This window comes from Plectropomus leopardus, chromosome 9 (genome assembly GCF_026936395.1).
Source record: "Plectropomus leopardus strain MGB_pleo_1.0 chromosome 9, ASM2693639v1, whole genome shotgun sequence".
NCBI lineage: Eukaryota > Metazoa > Chordata > Actinopteri > Perciformes > Serranidae > Plectropomus > Plectropomus leopardus.
Window position 1 is genome coordinate 134,891 of NC_142184.1, and position 17,610 is coordinate 152,500.

The 17,610-nt window shown below is 46.8% G+C and overlaps 1 protein-coding gene across 3 annotated transcripts in view; it reads right to left on the reverse strand.

The window, feature by feature from the left end:
- The window catches only part of plxnb3 (plexin B3), a 72,349-nt gene that overhangs the window by 6,472 nt on the left and 48,267 nt on the right, over positions 1-17,610 (reverse strand). For all 3 annotated transcript variants that reach the window (XM_088081506.1, XM_088081507.1, XM_088081508.1), the window contains 25 exons: positions 17,358-17,527; positions 16,422-16,573; positions 15,506-15,611; positions 14,983-15,119; positions 14,278-14,454; positions 13,886-14,051; positions 11,973-12,104; positions 11,702-11,806; positions 11,453-11,614; positions 10,221-10,369; positions 9,655-9,755; positions 7,671-7,888; positions 7,405-7,583; positions 6,229-6,295; positions 5,979-6,125; positions 5,487-5,567; positions 5,339-5,417; positions 5,030-5,133; positions 4,842-4,929; positions 3,814-3,980; positions 2,400-2,560; positions 1,915-2,062; positions 1,751-1,815; positions 1,531-1,606; positions 1,332-1,406 (listed from right to left, as the gene is read on the reverse strand). In XM_088081506.1, coding sequence (XP_087937632.1) covers positions 1,332-1,406; positions 1,531-1,606; positions 1,751-1,815; positions 1,915-2,062; positions 2,400-2,560; positions 3,814-3,980; positions 4,842-4,929; positions 5,030-5,133; positions 5,339-5,417; positions 5,487-5,567; positions 5,979-6,125; positions 6,229-6,295; positions 7,405-7,583; positions 7,671-7,888; positions 9,655-9,755; positions 10,221-10,369; positions 11,453-11,614; positions 11,702-11,806; positions 11,973-12,104; positions 13,886-14,051; positions 14,278-14,454; positions 14,983-15,119; positions 15,506-15,611; positions 16,422-16,573; positions 17,358-17,527 — 3,212 coding nt within the window. The remainder of the gene's footprint in view (positions 1-1,331; positions 1,407-1,530; positions 1,607-1,750; positions 1,816-1,914; positions 2,063-2,399; positions 2,561-3,813; positions 3,981-4,841; positions 4,930-5,029; positions 5,134-5,338; positions 5,418-5,486; positions 5,568-5,978; positions 6,126-6,228; positions 6,296-7,404; positions 7,584-7,670; positions 7,889-9,654; positions 9,756-10,220; positions 10,370-11,452; positions 11,615-11,701; positions 11,807-11,972; positions 12,105-13,885; positions 14,052-14,277; positions 14,455-14,982; positions 15,120-15,505; positions 15,612-16,421; positions 16,574-17,357; positions 17,528-17,610) is intronic.

Genomic DNA, 17,610 nt, shown 5'->3' on the forward strand with positions numbered 1-17,610 from the left:
ATCACTACAGTCACAGTCTAATCACTACAACCACACAGTTTAATCACTACAGTCACAGTCTAATCACTACAACCACACAGTTTAATCACTACAGTCACAGTCTAATCACTACAGTCACACAGTTTAATCACTACAGTCACAGTCTAATCACTACAACCACACAGTTTAATCACTACAGTCACAGTCTAATCACTACAGTCACACAGTTTAATCACTACAGTCACAGTCTAATCACTACAGTCACACACAGTTTAATCACTACAGTCACACAGTTTAATCACTACAGTCACAGTCTAGTCACTACAGTCACACACAGTTTAATCACTACAGTCACAAAGTTTAATCACTACAGTCACAGTCTAATCACTACAGTCACAAAGTTTAATCACTACAGTCACAGTCTAATCACTACAACCACATACAATTTAATCACTACAGTCACAGTCTAATCACTACAGTCACACAGTTTAATCACTACAGTCACACACAGTTTAATCACTACAGTCACACAGTTTAATCACTACAGTCACAGTCTAATCACTACAGTCACACACAGTTTAATCACTACAGTCACAAAGTTTAATCACTACAGTCACAGTCTAATCACGACAGTCACAAAGTTTAATCACTACAGTCACAGTCTAATCACTACAGTCACACACAGTTTAATCACTACAGTCACACACAGTCTAATCACTACAGTCACACAGTTTAATCACTACAGTCACACACAGTTTAATCACTACAGTCACACACAGTTTAATCACTACAGTCACACACAGTCTAATCACTACAGTCACACACAGTTTAATCACTACAGTCACACACAGTCTAATCATTACAGTCACACACAGTTTAATCACTACAGTCACAGTCTAATCACTACAGTCACACACAGTTTAATCACTACAGTCACAGTTTAATCACTACAGTCACACAGTTTAATCCCTACAGTCACACACAGTTTAATCACTACAGTCACACACAGTCTAATCACTACAGTCACAAACAGTTTAATCACTACAGTCACACAGTTTAATCCCTACAGTCACCCAGTTTAATCACTACAGTCACACACAGTCTAATCACTACAGTCACACACAGTTTAATCACTACAGTCACACAGTTTAATCCCTACAGTCACCCAGTTTAATCACTAGAGTTCATAATGTTCATCTTTATACACACAGACAGACGATCAATATGCAGATTTATTTGAGTTACATGTGAGGTCTTGCCTGTTTATTCTCAGCTCTGTGTTATTAATACCAGAACAAACAGAAGAACAGTGACATAAAACGTGTGTGTGAGTGTGTGTGTGTGTGTGTTACCTGGTCGTAGTATTTGTTGATATATTTGTAGAGTTCATGGAGAGCAACAAGACTGTTCATCTCTGATGCAAAACTCTGCAGATAGACACACAGGTGTTGAGTTATATATATCTATATATATATATATACATATATATATATACTTATGTATATGAAGTATTATATATATTCTAGGACGTGTTAGTTTGTGCTGACTGACCCCCGACAGCTCAGTCAGAGTGGAGTTCATCTCCTGATAGCAGCCGGATGCTGCGCTGTGGATATCACTGTAATACCTGCACACACACACACACACACACACACACACACACACACACACACACACACACATTAGTAAACTTTTGCTCTGTCTTTCTGAAGTGGACTGTCTCCATCACAGACAGACAGGAGGCTGTCTTTCAGACAGGATTATGTCTCACCTCTCCACCAGCTGTTTGTAGCGGGGGATCTCTCGGGCGTACAGCAGCTTGTTGACTGGAGAGTCCTGATTGGACAGAAAGAGACGGTGAGGTCACAAGACTGAACCATACAGACACTGTCGCACGTGGACAGACAGGAGGACACAGAGACAGACAGGTCGTACCCGTCCCACTTTGTGCTCCGAGGTGGTGCAGGAGTCAATGAAGGTCTGAGCGATGACAGAGAGGACGGCGTCGATGCTGTCCGTCACCTGGACGTCCAAAACAAACTGAGGGTTCTTCAGGATGTTCACCCAGAACCTGAGAGGGAGACTGAGGACAGAGAGACAGGTCAGAGGGACAGACAGAGTGACAGGTCAGAGGACAGACAGAGAGACATGTCAGAGGACAGACAGAGAGACAGGTCAGAGGGACAGACAGAGTGACAGGTTAGAGGACAGACAGAGAGACAGGTCAGAGGACAGACAGAGAGACAGCTCAGAGGGACAGACAGAGACACAGGTCAGAGGGAGAGACAGAGAGACAGCTCAGAGGACAGACAGAGAAACAGTTCAGAGGGACAGACAGAGAGACAAGTTAGAGGACAGACAGACAGAGAGACAGCTCAGAGGGATAGAGAGATAGAAAGGTGTCCAGGTGTGTCTCTCACCTGTTGGTCTTCCAGATGTGGACGGTCTCCGGGTCGTCAATGCCGTGTTTGTCTGCCATGTCATCCAGGAAGTCAAAGAAGAATCGAACAGCGATCGGAGGAGGACGCTTCGTACTGAGGATTGCTACGAAGACATCGTCCACAAACTTCTGCAGCGTCCCCTACATAGAGAAAGATAGGTAGAGACAGACAGGTAGACAGGTACAAGTGTAGATCAGGTGTGTTCGTTTGTGTGTTCAAGTGTGTGTTCAGATTTGTGTTCAGGTGTGTGTTCAGGTACAGTTCAGGTGTAGTTCAGGTACAGTTCAGGTGTAGTTCAGGTATAGTTCAAGTGTGTGTTCAGGTACAGTTCAGGTGTGTGTTCAGGTACAGTTCAGGTGTGTGTTCAGGTACAGTTCAGGTGTAGTTCAGGTACAGTTCAGGTGTAGTTCAGGTATAGTTCAAGTGTGTGTTCAGGTACAGTTCAGGTGTGTGTTCAGGTACAGTTCAGGTGTGTGTTCAGGTACAGTTCAGGTGTAGTTCAGGTATAGTTCAAGTGTGTGTTCAGGTACAGTTCAGGTGTGTGTTCAGGTACAGTTCAGGTGTAGTTCAGGTATAGTTCAAGTGTGTGTTGAGGTACAGTTCAGGTGTGTGTTCAGGTACAGTTCAGGTGTGTGTTGAGGCACAGTGCAGGTGTAGTTCAGGTAAGTGATCAGGTGTAGTTCAGGTGTGTTCAGGTACAGTTCAGGTGTAGTTCAGGTACAGTTCCGGTGTGTGTTCAGGTACAGTTCAGGTGTGGTTCAGGTACAGTTCAGGTGTGTTCAGGTGTAGTTCAGGTATGTGATCAAGTGTAGTTCAGGTGTGTTCAGGTACAGTTCAGGTGTAGTTCAGGTACAGTTCCGGTGTGTGTTCAGGTACAGTTCAGTTGTGTTCAGGTGTAGTTCAGGTATGTGATCAGGTGTAGTTCAGGTGTGTTCAGGTACAGTTCAAGTGTGTTCAGGTACAGTTCAAGTGTGTGTTCAGGTACAGTTCAGGTGTAGTTCAGGTATAGTTCAGGTGTAGTTCAGGTATAGTTCAGGTATAGTTCAGGTGTGTGTTCAGGTACAGTTCAGGTGTGTGTTCAGGTACAGTTCAGGTATAGTTCAGGTATGTGATCAGGTGTAGTTCAGGTGTGTTCGGGTACAGTTCAGGTATGTGATCAGGTGTAGTTCAGGTGTGTTGAGGTACAGTTCAGGTATGTGATCAGGTGTACTTCAGCTGTGTTCAGGTGTAGTTCAGGTATGTGATCAGGTGTAGTTCAGGTGTGTTCAGGTACAGTTCAGGTGTGTTTAGGTACAGATCAGGTACAGTTCAGGTGTGTGTTCAGGTACAGTTCAGGTGTAGTTCAGGTGTAGTTCAGGTGTGTGTTCAGATGTAGCTCAGGAAGGTGTGTTACCTTCATGGACAGCAGTCTGGTCAGGTAAATCTCAGGTATGGCCTTGGCTCGTTCTCTCTCTCTCATGCTGCTCTTTCGGTGTTTTGGGATCTCTGGATCTTCGCTGCTCTTCACCAGGTGCCACAGACGCAGACCCTCCTCCTCCTCGCCCTCCAGCATCGGCGTTTCTGTGGCAACCACACACAAACGTCACCGTGACAACCAACAGCACAGAGAACCCACAGAAGTGTTGGTTCTAGGTGTTGTTGTTTTATGTGCTCTCTTCATGTCCTATGTGGTTCTCTCTGAGGTGACTCAGCTTCAGATGTTCTGAACTTTCTTGATGTTTGACAAGGTTCTGTGATGAGGTTCTGTGATGTGGTTCAGTGATGAGGTTCTGTGATGTGGATCAGTGATGAGGTTCTGTGATGTGGTTCAGTGATGAGGTTCTGTGATGTAGTTCAGTTATGTGGCTCTGTGGTTCCATGATGTGGTTCTGTGATGTGGTTCTGTGATGAGGTTCTGTGATGTAGTTCAGTTATGTGGCTCTGTGGTTCCATGATGTGGTTCTGTGATGTGGTTCTGTGATGAGGTTCTGTGATGTAGTTCAGTTATGTGGCTCTGTGGTTCAGTGATGTGGTTCTGTGATGAGGTTCTGTGATGTAGTTCAGTGATGTGGTTCTGTGATGAGGTTCTGTGATGTAGTTCAGTTATGTGGCTCTGTGGTTCAGTGATGTGGTTCTGTGATGAGGTTCCACGATGTGGTTCAGTGATGTGGTTCTGTGGTTTTGTGATGTGGTTCAGTGATGTAGTTCTGTAGTTCTGTGATGTGGTTCTGTGATGTGGTTTTGTGATGTGGTTCTGTGGTTCTGTGATGTGGTTTTGTGATGTGGTTCTGTGATGTGGTTATGTGATGAAGATCTGTGATGAGGTTCTGTGATGTAGTTCAGTGATGTGGTTTTGTGATGTGGTTCTGTTTGTGTTGTGCTGAGTCGGGGATGTTCCACATGTTGTCTATGTTCTAGATGGTTCTGGTGATGGGTTCTTACTCTCTCCAGTCTGGAACACCTGGTTGACTCCGACACCACCAGAACTCTGAGAACGAGGAATCAGAGCAACTGTTGCTCCGTCTGGAACCTGGAGAACCGCAGAGTGTCAACATGTCACAGATGGATTCTAAACTCTGATGAACACCTGGAGAGGAGCTGAAGCTGTGCTGTGATTGGTCGGTTCTCACCTTGTAGTGTTGCAGAGTGTTGAGTCTTTTCCAGCGACCCTGGACCACCGCTGTGACATCATCATCTGACAGGGTCAGGTGACCCGCCTGACCCGACCGCCACTCTATTCGCCACACCAGAGACAGGTGAGACAGTGAGACAGGTTAGTCAGTGAGATCCATGAGACAGTGAGACAGGTGAGACATGTGAGTGGGGTGAGACAGGTGAGTCATTGAGACAGGTGAGACAGAGGAGTCAGTGAGACAGGTGTGTGTGTGTGTGTGTGTGTGTGTGTGTGTGTGTGTGTGTGTGTGTGTGTGTATATGTACCGAGGTCCAGGCTGTCTGCTGCTGGTCTCTGAGAGAACGGAGCTCCTCTGTACACCTGATCCAGGATCTTATCCTTCACCTGTACAGAGACACACAAGTCAGACACAGAGAGAGGGACAGACAGACAGAGAGACAGACAGGTACCTACCTGTGTGATGGTGTCTGTGTCGAGCACTTTAACAGGACAGGGCTGAACTTCAACTCCATTCTTCACCAACACTGTCAGAGTCTGAGGGACAGGGACACAGGGGCAGAGACGCAGGGACAAAGGGACAAAGGGACACAGGGACAGAGACAGAGACAGAGATAGAGACACAGGGACAGGGACACAGAGACAGCAACACAGGGACACAGAGACACAAGGCAGGGACAAAAGGACAGAGACACAGGGACATTCAATGGGACAGTGGAAAGGACATGTTACTTTCATCTTTTTGACAGACAGTAAAAATGTCTTTTCCACCGTCTCTTCCACTGTTGTTGTTTTACAGTTTGTCAGGTTGTCTCATCATCACTGACTGATATTACCAAGGTGTCCCCAGGTGTACCCAGGGGTCACCTGTTGTCCCCAGGTGTACCCAAGTGTGTCCAGGTGTGCCCAGGTGTACTTGTCTGTCTCTTTGTGTCCTGCCACGGTTACCATAGCACAGTAGTCGACGTCCTCTCGCAGCAGGTGGCTGTCGTTCAGTGTCCGTTTGGCTTTCCCCGTCACCATGTCCACAGGTCCTTTGTCCACCTGATACTTGATGGCTCTGTAGAGCATGTAGAGAGGCTCCCCTGCCACCTCCTGATGGACAGACAGACAGAGAGACAGATAGATGAATGAGACAGGCAGAGGGGATGCAGACGGAGACAGGTAAGTTTCTACAGAGAGACAGAGAAGCATTTACCTTGAGGAAGGAGTAGAGACAAATGGACATCCAGTTGGTCAACATCTTCTCTACAACTGTCTCTGTCCTGAAAGACAGATAGACAGAGAGACACAGACAGACAGACAGACAGACAGAGATACACACAGGTCAGACTGATTATTCTCAGTCCTCTGAGTTCCTCAGGGTTTTGTCCTTTTCTCTGAGTGAATGTTCATCTCTACGCAGACGACTCTGTCCTTTATCTCTCTGCAGAGTTTCTTCATGCTGAAATTGTCTCATTAAACTTCCCTCACACTCACCTCCATCAGCTCAATCTGCTCCGTAACTGAGCAGAGACTACATTTATTTTGTTTTTTAATGCAAAAAAACAGACTGTGTAGGTTCTGAAATTTGTTCTGCTAATAAAACCACAAATGAAGAGTTGAACGTTTTGAACATTTCTGCATTTCTGCATTTGGGCTGATGATGAACTTCCCATTGACGTTCACACTGACGGGCTGCAGCCAGAGCTGAGAGACGAACTTGAAAACTTTTCAAGCACTTTTCAAGGATCCAAAATACCCAAGGGCCCGCAGGTTTGGAAATCCACATTTTGTAAAAAAAAATTACAAAATCCAGCCATTTAAAGAAAAAAACAGAAAAAATGAACAAAATGCTGTTGGAAGTAACCACACATTAACGCTACAGAAAATAAATCCACCATTATCTTACATTTATCACATTTTTTAAAAAACTTTTCACTAGTTCCATGACTTTTCCAGGCCTAGAACAGGCGATTATGAAATTCCATAATGTTTCCAGGTTTTCCATGACCCTGGGAGCCGTGTTTTAAGGCAATTTGTCTCATAATTTTGCATGAAGCGATGCTTTGAGATTCCGTGCAGCTTTCAGCATTCACATGCATTTTCTGCAGGATGTGAAGTCATCTGGTTTGAATCTCTGTTCAGCTGATTTTTATTTTTCACTCTGTGTGTGGCTCATTATTATCTTTTGCTTTATTTCAGCTGATTTTTATTTTTCACTCTTTTTTTGGCAGATTTTTATTTTTCCCTCTTTTTTTGGCAGATTTTTATTTTTCACTTTCTGTTCAGCTAATTTTTATTTGTCACTCTCTGTGTGGCTGATTTTCGTCCTGCAGTGGACGGGGACAGGTGGACTTGGCTCCTCAGGTGAGGGTGCATTTATCTTACGTACCGGCGCAGCATGAGTTTGGGGTTTTTGGCGACATACTGCTGGACCAGGTCCTGGAGCAGACTCTTCATGACTTCAGTGAAGTACTCTAGCTTGTCGTGCAGTGCCATGGTGAGCAGGCTGGCCACGTAGCCGCGGTCCCTCTGAGAGAAGCCCTGCTGGGCCTCCAGCGTGTGGATGAACTGAGACACAGATACACAACACACGTCACCTGCAGGTCAGGAGGTCACGGCGACATCACCTAACCCCCCCCCCACACACACACACACCCTGGTGAGGAAGAGCCTGTTGTTGAGCAGGTTGTTGAGCTGCTGCAGGCCCTGCTCCACCGTCTGCCGCCGCGACTCTGGCAGGTCCAGCTGGCGGCTCAGTGGCGCCACCTGCTGTCCGGGGAAGAAGACTCGCTCTGCGTAGGTCCTGTAGTCCAGCAGGGGGAGTCCTGGTCCCCCCACGTCACTGCTCAGGTCCATCATCTCCGTCATTAGGTCTGCACACCAGAAGAAGAAGAAACTTTATTCATACCGCAGCGTTCACACATTCAGTCAGCAGAGAGCTGAACCTGAAAACTGTAGAACACAAAAACACAAAACACACAAAAACTGAAACTTCACATCAGAATATCAAAAAAAAACCATCAGACACAAAACCATCAGACATAAAACCATCAGACACAAAACCATCAGACACAAAACCATCAGACACAAAACCAGCAGACATAAAACCATCAGACACAAAACCATCAGACACAAAACCATCAGACATAAAACCATCAGACACAAAACCATCAGACACAAAACCATCAGACACAAAACCAGCAGACATAAAACCATCAGACACAAAACCATCAGACATAAAACCATCAGACACAAAACCATCAGACACAAAACCATCAGACACAAAACCAGCAGACACAAAACCATCAGACACAAAACCATCAGACACAAAACCATCAGACACAAAACCATCAGACACAAAACCATCAGACACAAAACCATCAGACACAAAACCAGCAGACATAAAACCATCAGACACAAAACCATCAGACACAAAACCATCAGATATAAAACCATCAGACACAAAACCATCAGACACAAAACCATCAGACAAAAAACCATCAGACACAAAACCAGCAGACATAAAACCATCAGACACAAAACCATTAGACACAAAACCAGCAGACACAAAACCATCAGACACAAAACCATCAGACACAAAACCATCAGACACAAAACCATCAGACACAAAACCATCAGACATAAAACCATCAGACACAAAACCATCAGACAAAAAACCATCAGACACAAAACCAGCAGACACAAAACCATCAGACACAAAACCATCAGACACAAAACCATCAGACATAAAACCAGCGAGAACAAATAGTTTACAGAACTGCTGCTGCAGCCATGCAAAGAGTGAAAATCAGAATGTCGCTGAAAGACTGAACAAAACAGATCTGTTTCTAAAAATATTCACTGAGCTGCTACTGGACCAGTCTGCATCAGTCTGGATCAGTCTGCATCAGTCTGGATCAGTCTGGATCCATCTGGATCCGTCCACATCAGTCTGCATCAGTCTGGTCAGTCTACCTCAGTCAGGATCAGTCCGGTCAATCTGCATCAGTCTGGATGAGTCTGGTCAGTCTACCTCAGTCTGGATCAGTCTGGTCAGTCTGCATCAGTCTGATTCAGTCTGCATCAGTCTGAATCAGCCTGGATCCGTCTACATAGGTCTGCATCAGTCTGGATGAGTCTACCTCAGTCAGGATCAGTCTTGTCAGTCTGCATCAGTCTGGATCAGTCTACTTCAGTCAGGATCAGTCTGGTCAGTCTGCATCAGTCTGGATGAGTCTACCTCAGTCAGGATCAGTCTGGTCAGTCTGGATCAGTCTACCTCAGTCAGGATCAGTCTGGTCAGTCTGCATCAGTCTGGATGAGTCTACCTCAGTCTCGTCAGTCTGCATCAGTCTGGATCAGTCTACCTCAGTTAGGATCAGTCTGGTCAGTCTGCATCAGTCTGGATCAGTCAGTCTGCATCAGTCTGGATCAGTCTACCTCAGTCTGGATTAGTCTGCATCAGTCTGGATCAGTCTACCTCAGTCTGGATCAGTCTACCTCAGTCTGGATTAGTCTGATTCAGTCTGGATCAGCCTGGATCAGTCAGGCTCAGTCTGGTTTGGTCTGGATCAGTCTGGTACTGTCTGGATCTGTCTGGATGGGTCTGGTTCAGTCTGGATTGGTCTGGATCATGTACCGGTGAACTCCTTGCGACACTGGTCTCCCACGTTTATCTCCAGAGTCTCCAGCTGCAGTAAAACCTTCTTATAGTCTCTTAGTGCCTGTTTACTCTTCCTCCTGTAAGCAAACAAACAAACACATACACAAACACACACACGTCAGTGTCATGTCTTGTCTTGTTGTGGTGTGGCATGTTGTGTCTTGTCATGTCGTGTCATATCTTGTCGTGTCATGTAGTGTCGTGTCATGTCTTGCGGTGTGTCGTGTTGTGTCTTGTCATGTCTTGTTGTGGCTGACATGTTGTGTCTTTTCATGTTGTGTCGTGTCATGTCATGTCTTGTTGTGGTGTGTCATGTGGTGTCGTGTCGTGTCCTGCAGTGTCATGCCATGTCATGCCGTGTCTTGTCTTGTCCTGTTGTGTCTTATCTGCTGTGGCTTGGCGGGGCATGTCTTTTCGTGTCGTGGTGTGTGTGTCTTATGACATGTCGTTGCGTGGCGTGTTGTATCACGTCTTGTTGTGGCATGTCTCGTCTTGTCTGCTTGTGGCGTGGCTTGCAGTGGCATGGCGCCATGGACTGGTACCTGTACATGAGGATGACGACCAGCACTGACAGGATAATGACAGCTGCTCCCGCCCCCAGACCAATCTGAGCAGCCAATGGGACGACAGGAAGAGAGTCACTGTCATACTGAACCAGACCCAGATCCACCTGCAGGTTCCCCATCAGCACCTGAGACACACAGGAGAGACACACAGGACAAACAGACAGGAGAGACACAAAGGAGAGACACACAGGACAAACAGACAGAAGAGACACAAAGGAGAGACACACAGGAGAGACACACAGGACAAACAGACAGGAGAGACACAAAGGAGAGACACACAGGACAAACAGACAGGAGAGACACACAGGACAAACAGATAGGAGAGACACACAGGAGAGACACACAGGACAAACAGACAGGAGAGACACACAGGACAAACAGACAGGAGAGACACAAAGGAGAGACACACAGGACAAACAGACAGGATAGACACAAAGGAGCGACACACAGGTGAGACACACAGGACAAACAAACAGGTGAGACACACAGGAGAGACACACAGGACAAACAGACAGACGAGACACACAGGAGAGACACACAGGACAAACAAACAGGAGAGACACAAAGGAGAGACACACAGGAGAGACACACAGGAGAGACAGACAGGAGAGACACACAGGACAAACAGACAGAAGAGACACACAGGAGAGACACACAGGACAAACAGACAGAAGAGACACACAGGAGAGACAGACAGGAGAGACACACAGGAGAGACAGACAGGAGAGACAGACAGGAAAGACACACAGGAGAGAGGACAGAAGAGACATACAGGAGAGACACACAGGACAAACAGACAGAAGAGACACACAGGAGAGACACACAGGACAAACAAACAGGAGAGACACAAAGGAGAGACACACAGGAGAGACACACAGGAGAGACAGACAGGAGAGACACACAGGACAAAGAGACAGAAGAGACACACAGGAGAGACACACAGGACAAACAGACAGAAGAGACACACAGGAGAGACAGACAGGAGAGACACACAGGAGAGACAGACAGGAGAGACAGGAAGGAGAGACAGACAGGAAAGACACACAGGAGAGAGGACAGAAGAGACATACAGGAGACAGACACGAGAGACAGACAGAAGAGAGGACAGGTGTTTATATACACTGTGTGTGTGTGTGTGTGTGTGTGTGTGTGTGTGTGTGTGTGTGTGTGTGTGTGTGTGTTTCTGTTTGTGTCTCTCAATGTCTTACCCTGAGGCTGGGTAGGCTGTCCCCGCTGTCCATGCTCTGTGGTTGTGTCTCTGGAGGCTCACAGTAAAGGTGAGTGTTGTCTAGCGTCTTCACCTCACATTCCTGGTCCCCGAGACGAGCTCTCACTTCCTGTCTGGACATGGCACGCGTCAGGTCCTGACCCTGGCCATCACCATGGAGACACACACAGGTCAGTCACAGGAAAGAGGTCCGAGAACAAAGGACAGAGGTCAGAGGACAGAGACATACCTCGACAGCAATGACTCCTCCTGGTTTGAAGCGATACGGAGCGTCTGGCGCGTCTCTGTTCAGAGGGAAGAACTCCGGGTTCGGATAATATGTGAAGCTCTTACCCTGAGAGACAGACGGACAGACGGACAGACAGACAGACAGACAGCCGGACAGACGGGTTTCTCCATCAGCTGCTGACCATCACTGGAAATTTCTACTGAAGCTCCATTCAGATTCTGACACCAGGAGACACAGAGACAGGCGGACAGATGGACAGACAGACAGGTACCTTGATTGTCTCGTAGTGGACTCTGACGTTGTCCAGCTGAAACCAGACGCCCTTCACTTTGACATCTGGGGACACTGAAGGGGTGAGACACGTCATCTGAGAGGACGACAGGACAGAGCAGCGTTCTGTCACCTGAAAGACAGACAGATGGACGGAGAGAGAGAGAGAGACAGAAACAGACGACAGACGTTAACCTGTTATTATTTTATTATCTATTAACTCTAAAACAACTGAAGTTACATGACAGATCCAACACACACACACAGTAACACACACACACACACACACACACACACACACACACACACACACACACACACACACACACACACACACACACACACACACACACACACACACACACACACACACACACACACACACACACACACACACACACACACACACACACAGTAACACACACACACACACACACACACACACACACACACACAGTAACACACACACACACACACACACACACACACACAGACACACACACACACACAGCAACACACAGTAACACACAGTAACACACACACAGTAACACACAGTAACACACACACACACACACACACACACACACACACACACACACACACACACACACACACACACACACACACACACACACACACACACACACACACAGTAACACAGTAACACACACACACACACACACACACAGTAACACACACACACACACACACACACACACACACACACACACACACACACACACACACACAGTAACACACAGTAACACACACACACAGCAACACACAGTAACACACAGTAACACACACACACACAAACACACAGACACACACAGAAACACACACACAGTAACACACAGTAACACACAGTAACACACACACACAGTAACACACAGTAACACACAGTAACACACACACACAGTAATACACAGTAACACACAGTAACACACACACACACAGAAACACACACAAACACACAGAAACACACACACACAAACACACACAAACACACAGTAACACACAGTAACACACACACACACAGTAACACACAGTAACACACAGTAACACACACACAGTAACACAGTAACACACAGTAACACACAGTAACACACAGTAACACACAGTAACACACACACAGTAACACAGTAACACAGTAACACACAGTAACACACAGTAACACACACACAGTAACACACAGTAACACACAGTAACACACAGTAACACACACACAGTAACACAGTAACACACAGTAACACACAGTAACACACACACACAGTAATACACAGTAACACACAGTAACACACACACACACACACAGTAACACACAGTAACACACACACAGTAACACAGTAACACACAGTAACACACAGTAACACACACACACAGTAATACACAGTAACACACAGTAACACACACACACACACAGTAACACACAGTAACACACACACAGTAACACACAGTAACACACAGTAACACACAGTAACACACACACACACACAGTAACACACAGTAACACACAGTAACACACACACAGTAACACAGTAACACACAGTAACACACAGTAACACACAGTAACACACAGTAACACACACACAGTAACACACAGTAACACACAGTAACACACAGTAACACACACGCACACACAGTAACACACAGTAACACACAGTAACACACAGTAACACACACTCAGCTGAACATCTGTGAAGTCCTCGTCTGTAACATAAACTTTTCTCGGATGTTCGAAGCTCTCTGAGCAGCTGCTGTTTCTTCACCTTCTTCTCACACATTGACTTCAGCACCGCAGCTTTTCAACATGCAGCATTCACACACACAGTCACTACAGACACGTCAGTCTGTAGTTACACCGCAGCTTTTCTGACTGTCTCTGTCTGCGGACGCTCTCTGATTGGCTCTTACCGTCGTCATGGAGCTGTTGAAGACCAGCTGTCGTCGGGCCTTGAGCAGAGCCAATCGTCTCCTCCGTCTGACCCTCTGGACCTCCACAGGCTCCACCCACACCGCTATGATTGGCTGCTGCACGACGCCGAGGTTCCTGCCCGTCACCATGACGACACGGCCACCGCTGAGGACAGGAAGTGATCTCGTTAGGAATGGGTGATCGGGTTATTGATGAGTAATTAGGTTATTGATAAGTGATCGGGTTATTGATGGGTCATCGGATTATTGAGGGGTGATCAGGTTATTTAGGGGTGATCAGGTTCTTGATAGGCGATCGGGTTATTGATCAGTGATCAGGTTATTGATGAGTGATTGCGTTATTGATCAGTGATAGGTGAATGGGTTCTTACGCATAAAAGCTCTCGGCAGGGGAGGCATCGGTGATGACGGGGTCGTCAAGGTAACGGAACATCACGTTAGCAACCGTTCTCTCCGCCTTCCCAAACAGAACCCGCAGAGGAACCTCCCCAATCTGAGAACTGGAGCCAGTCTGACACACCAACTGGGAGTCTGTCAACTCCTCCACTCTGAGAGGACAGGCAGGAGACAAGACAGGAGACAGACAGGAGACAAGAGAGGAGACAAGGAGTTGAGGAGATGGGGAGATGAGGAGCCAAGAGGGAAGGAGACAGAGACAAGGAGAGAAGGAGAGGAGAGAAGGAGGCAAGGAGAGAAGAGAGGAGACACAGACACATAGAGTCAAGGAGAGAGGAGAGAAGGCGAGAGAAGACAAAAAAGGAGACACAGACACACAGAGTGATGGCGAAAGGACAGAAGGAGGAAACCAAAGACAGGATGTAAACATATCAGTGTCCAGCAGGTGGAGCCAGAGATCAACTCTGAGGCAACAACAGTATCAGTAGTAGTATTTGTAGTAATACTATTACATGAAGTAGGGCTGTAGTAGTAGTCGTATTTGTAGTACTCACATGTAGCAGGGCTGTGGTAGTAGTAGTAGTAGTAGTAGTAGTAGTAGTATATGTAGTACTCAAATGTAACAGGGCTGTGGTAGTAGTAGTAGTAGTAGTAGTAGTAGTAGTATATGTAGTACTCACATGTAACAGGGCTGTGGTCCCAGAAAGGCGCTCAGGTCTGTCTTCTGTCCCGTCAGCAGCTGTCGTCCTCTGATGGTCAGCCTGGTTCCTCCAGAGACTGGACCTTTATCAGGGACCAGGTCCAGGAGCTGAGGGTCCTGAGGAGACCAGGAGGATCTTTAACACACCTGGACTCCTTCAGAGAGGAGGTGATCTCTAACACACCTGGACTCCTTCAGAGAGGAGGTGATCTCTAACACACCTGGACTCCTTCAGAGAGGAGGTGATCTCTAACACACCTGGACTCCTTCAGAGAGGAGGTGATCTCTAACACGTGTGATGTCATTGTTATTGTTTACACAAAGCTGCTGGCAAATAATGTTACATGTTACACTGTTGTGTTAGTTTCCATGGTGACGGCATGATATTTAAAATCACACTCTGCGGACACATGAAGCTGCCGTCTGATTGGTTCTTCAGAGAGTCTGTGGAGATGCTTGAAGGACAGAAGGACACTCCAGAAGAGGACAGTTGTCCCTCTCACCTGATACGTGAAGATCTGTGTCGACCTGCCAGGCGTAGTCATTCCCACGGTAACCAGGACAGGCCCCTCCCTCTGCCTCCCGCTGGACTGCAGCTCACACACAACCCTAAACACACACACACACACACGTACACATGTACACACAAACACACACACACACACACACAGTGAAAAATGCACACGCACAGGCACACACACACACACACACACACAGTGAAACATGCACACACACAGACACAGACACACACACACACACACACAGTGAAACATGCACACACACACACACAGACACACACAGTGAAACATGCACACACACACAGACACAGACACACACAGTGAAACATGCACACACACACAGACACAGACACACACACACACACACACACACAGAGAAACATGCACACACACAGACACAGACACACACACACACACAGTGAAACATGCACACACACACACACAGACACAGACACACACACACACACACACACAGTGAAACATGCACACACACACAGACACAGACACACACAGTGAAACATGCACACACACACAGACACAGACACACACAGTGAAACATGCACACACACAGACACAGACACAGACACACACACACACAGTGAAACATGCACACACACACACACACACACACACACACACACACACACACACACACACACACACAGACACACACACACACAGACACACACAGGTAAATGCAAGTTATTCAGAACTGTTTGTTTCACTGTGTGCCTTACAGTGTGTGTTACAGTGTGTGTGCATTATTGTGTGTGTGTACGTTACAGTGTGTGTGTGTGTGTGTGTGTTTACGTGTGTGTGTGTGTTACAGTGTGTGTGTGTGTGTTACAGTGTGTGTGTACGTTACAGTGTGTGTGTACGTGAGTGTGTGTGTGTGTGTTACCTAGTGGAGATCTGGTATCCTTCAGGTTGGACTGTACACAGAACACCTGCCACTGTGACTCCGCCCACCACATCCTGGTACTTCATGCCCAGGTTTGATCCTGTGATGGTCACCATGACTCCGCCCTCCAGAGGACCGGAGACAGGACGCACCTGCACGCACACACACACACACACACACACACACACACACACACACACACACACACACACACACACACACACACACACACACTGTGGGTGCGTTCAGAATCACGTTCTGTCTCTGTGTACTTTGTTAGGTACTCTGGCTGCGCTTACAAAGTACACACTGTTGCGTACAGTACAGCACACTCAGGACATAGTACTTCTTCATAATACTGCGCCCTGAACTTTGACCCTCTCTCTCATATAACTGTTACCATGGAGATAAAACAAATCGACATTTGCCAAACTCAGCAGAGATGGAGGTTAACCCGGAGAGCTCTGCTTCCGTTACGTAACAACGTTTAACCCTAAAGTTGTAACTGTATACACGGTGTACTGTAGTACATATACAGTACATGCTGGTTTATTAGCCTCCACGTGCTTCTGTCTGTCACTGATTTTCATTTATTTTTGTTGGTTTTTATCTGAATGATTTATTTTGTTCATATAAACTATAAATATTCTATTATGACCATGTGACTGGTCATCGGGCCCCTAATGTCCTAATGTCTTCTGTCAGCTGTCAAGACGTAACGAAGCTGCAGCTGCGCAGAGGATTGTGGGTAAGAATAGCCAGAAAAGCACGCTGACTTGCAGACTGCAAAATCCGGCCGGACGCAGTCGGACATCCTGGTATTTATGGCATACTGCATTTCACATACTTCGTACTGGGACATACTCAATCTTTTTCTGGCGTACTGAATAGCACGGTAGTATGGGTACTGGAGCGCAGGGTGAGCGTCAGACTCACCTGTGAGACCTGAGGGGGTGGGCAGGTGTCTGCAGGTGAGCTGCTACAGGACTGGTTATAGACACAGCTGGGGGCGGGGCTTCCTGAGCACCACACGCAGCCGTACTCCTGAGGTACCGCCCTGCACTGAGAGCAATCCGATTGGCCGGCTGAGCAGTCGTACAGCTGGACTGAAGAAAAGGAGACAAATATCATCAGCGTAATCAATATCATCAATATCCATATCATCAATATCATCAATATCATCAGGTAA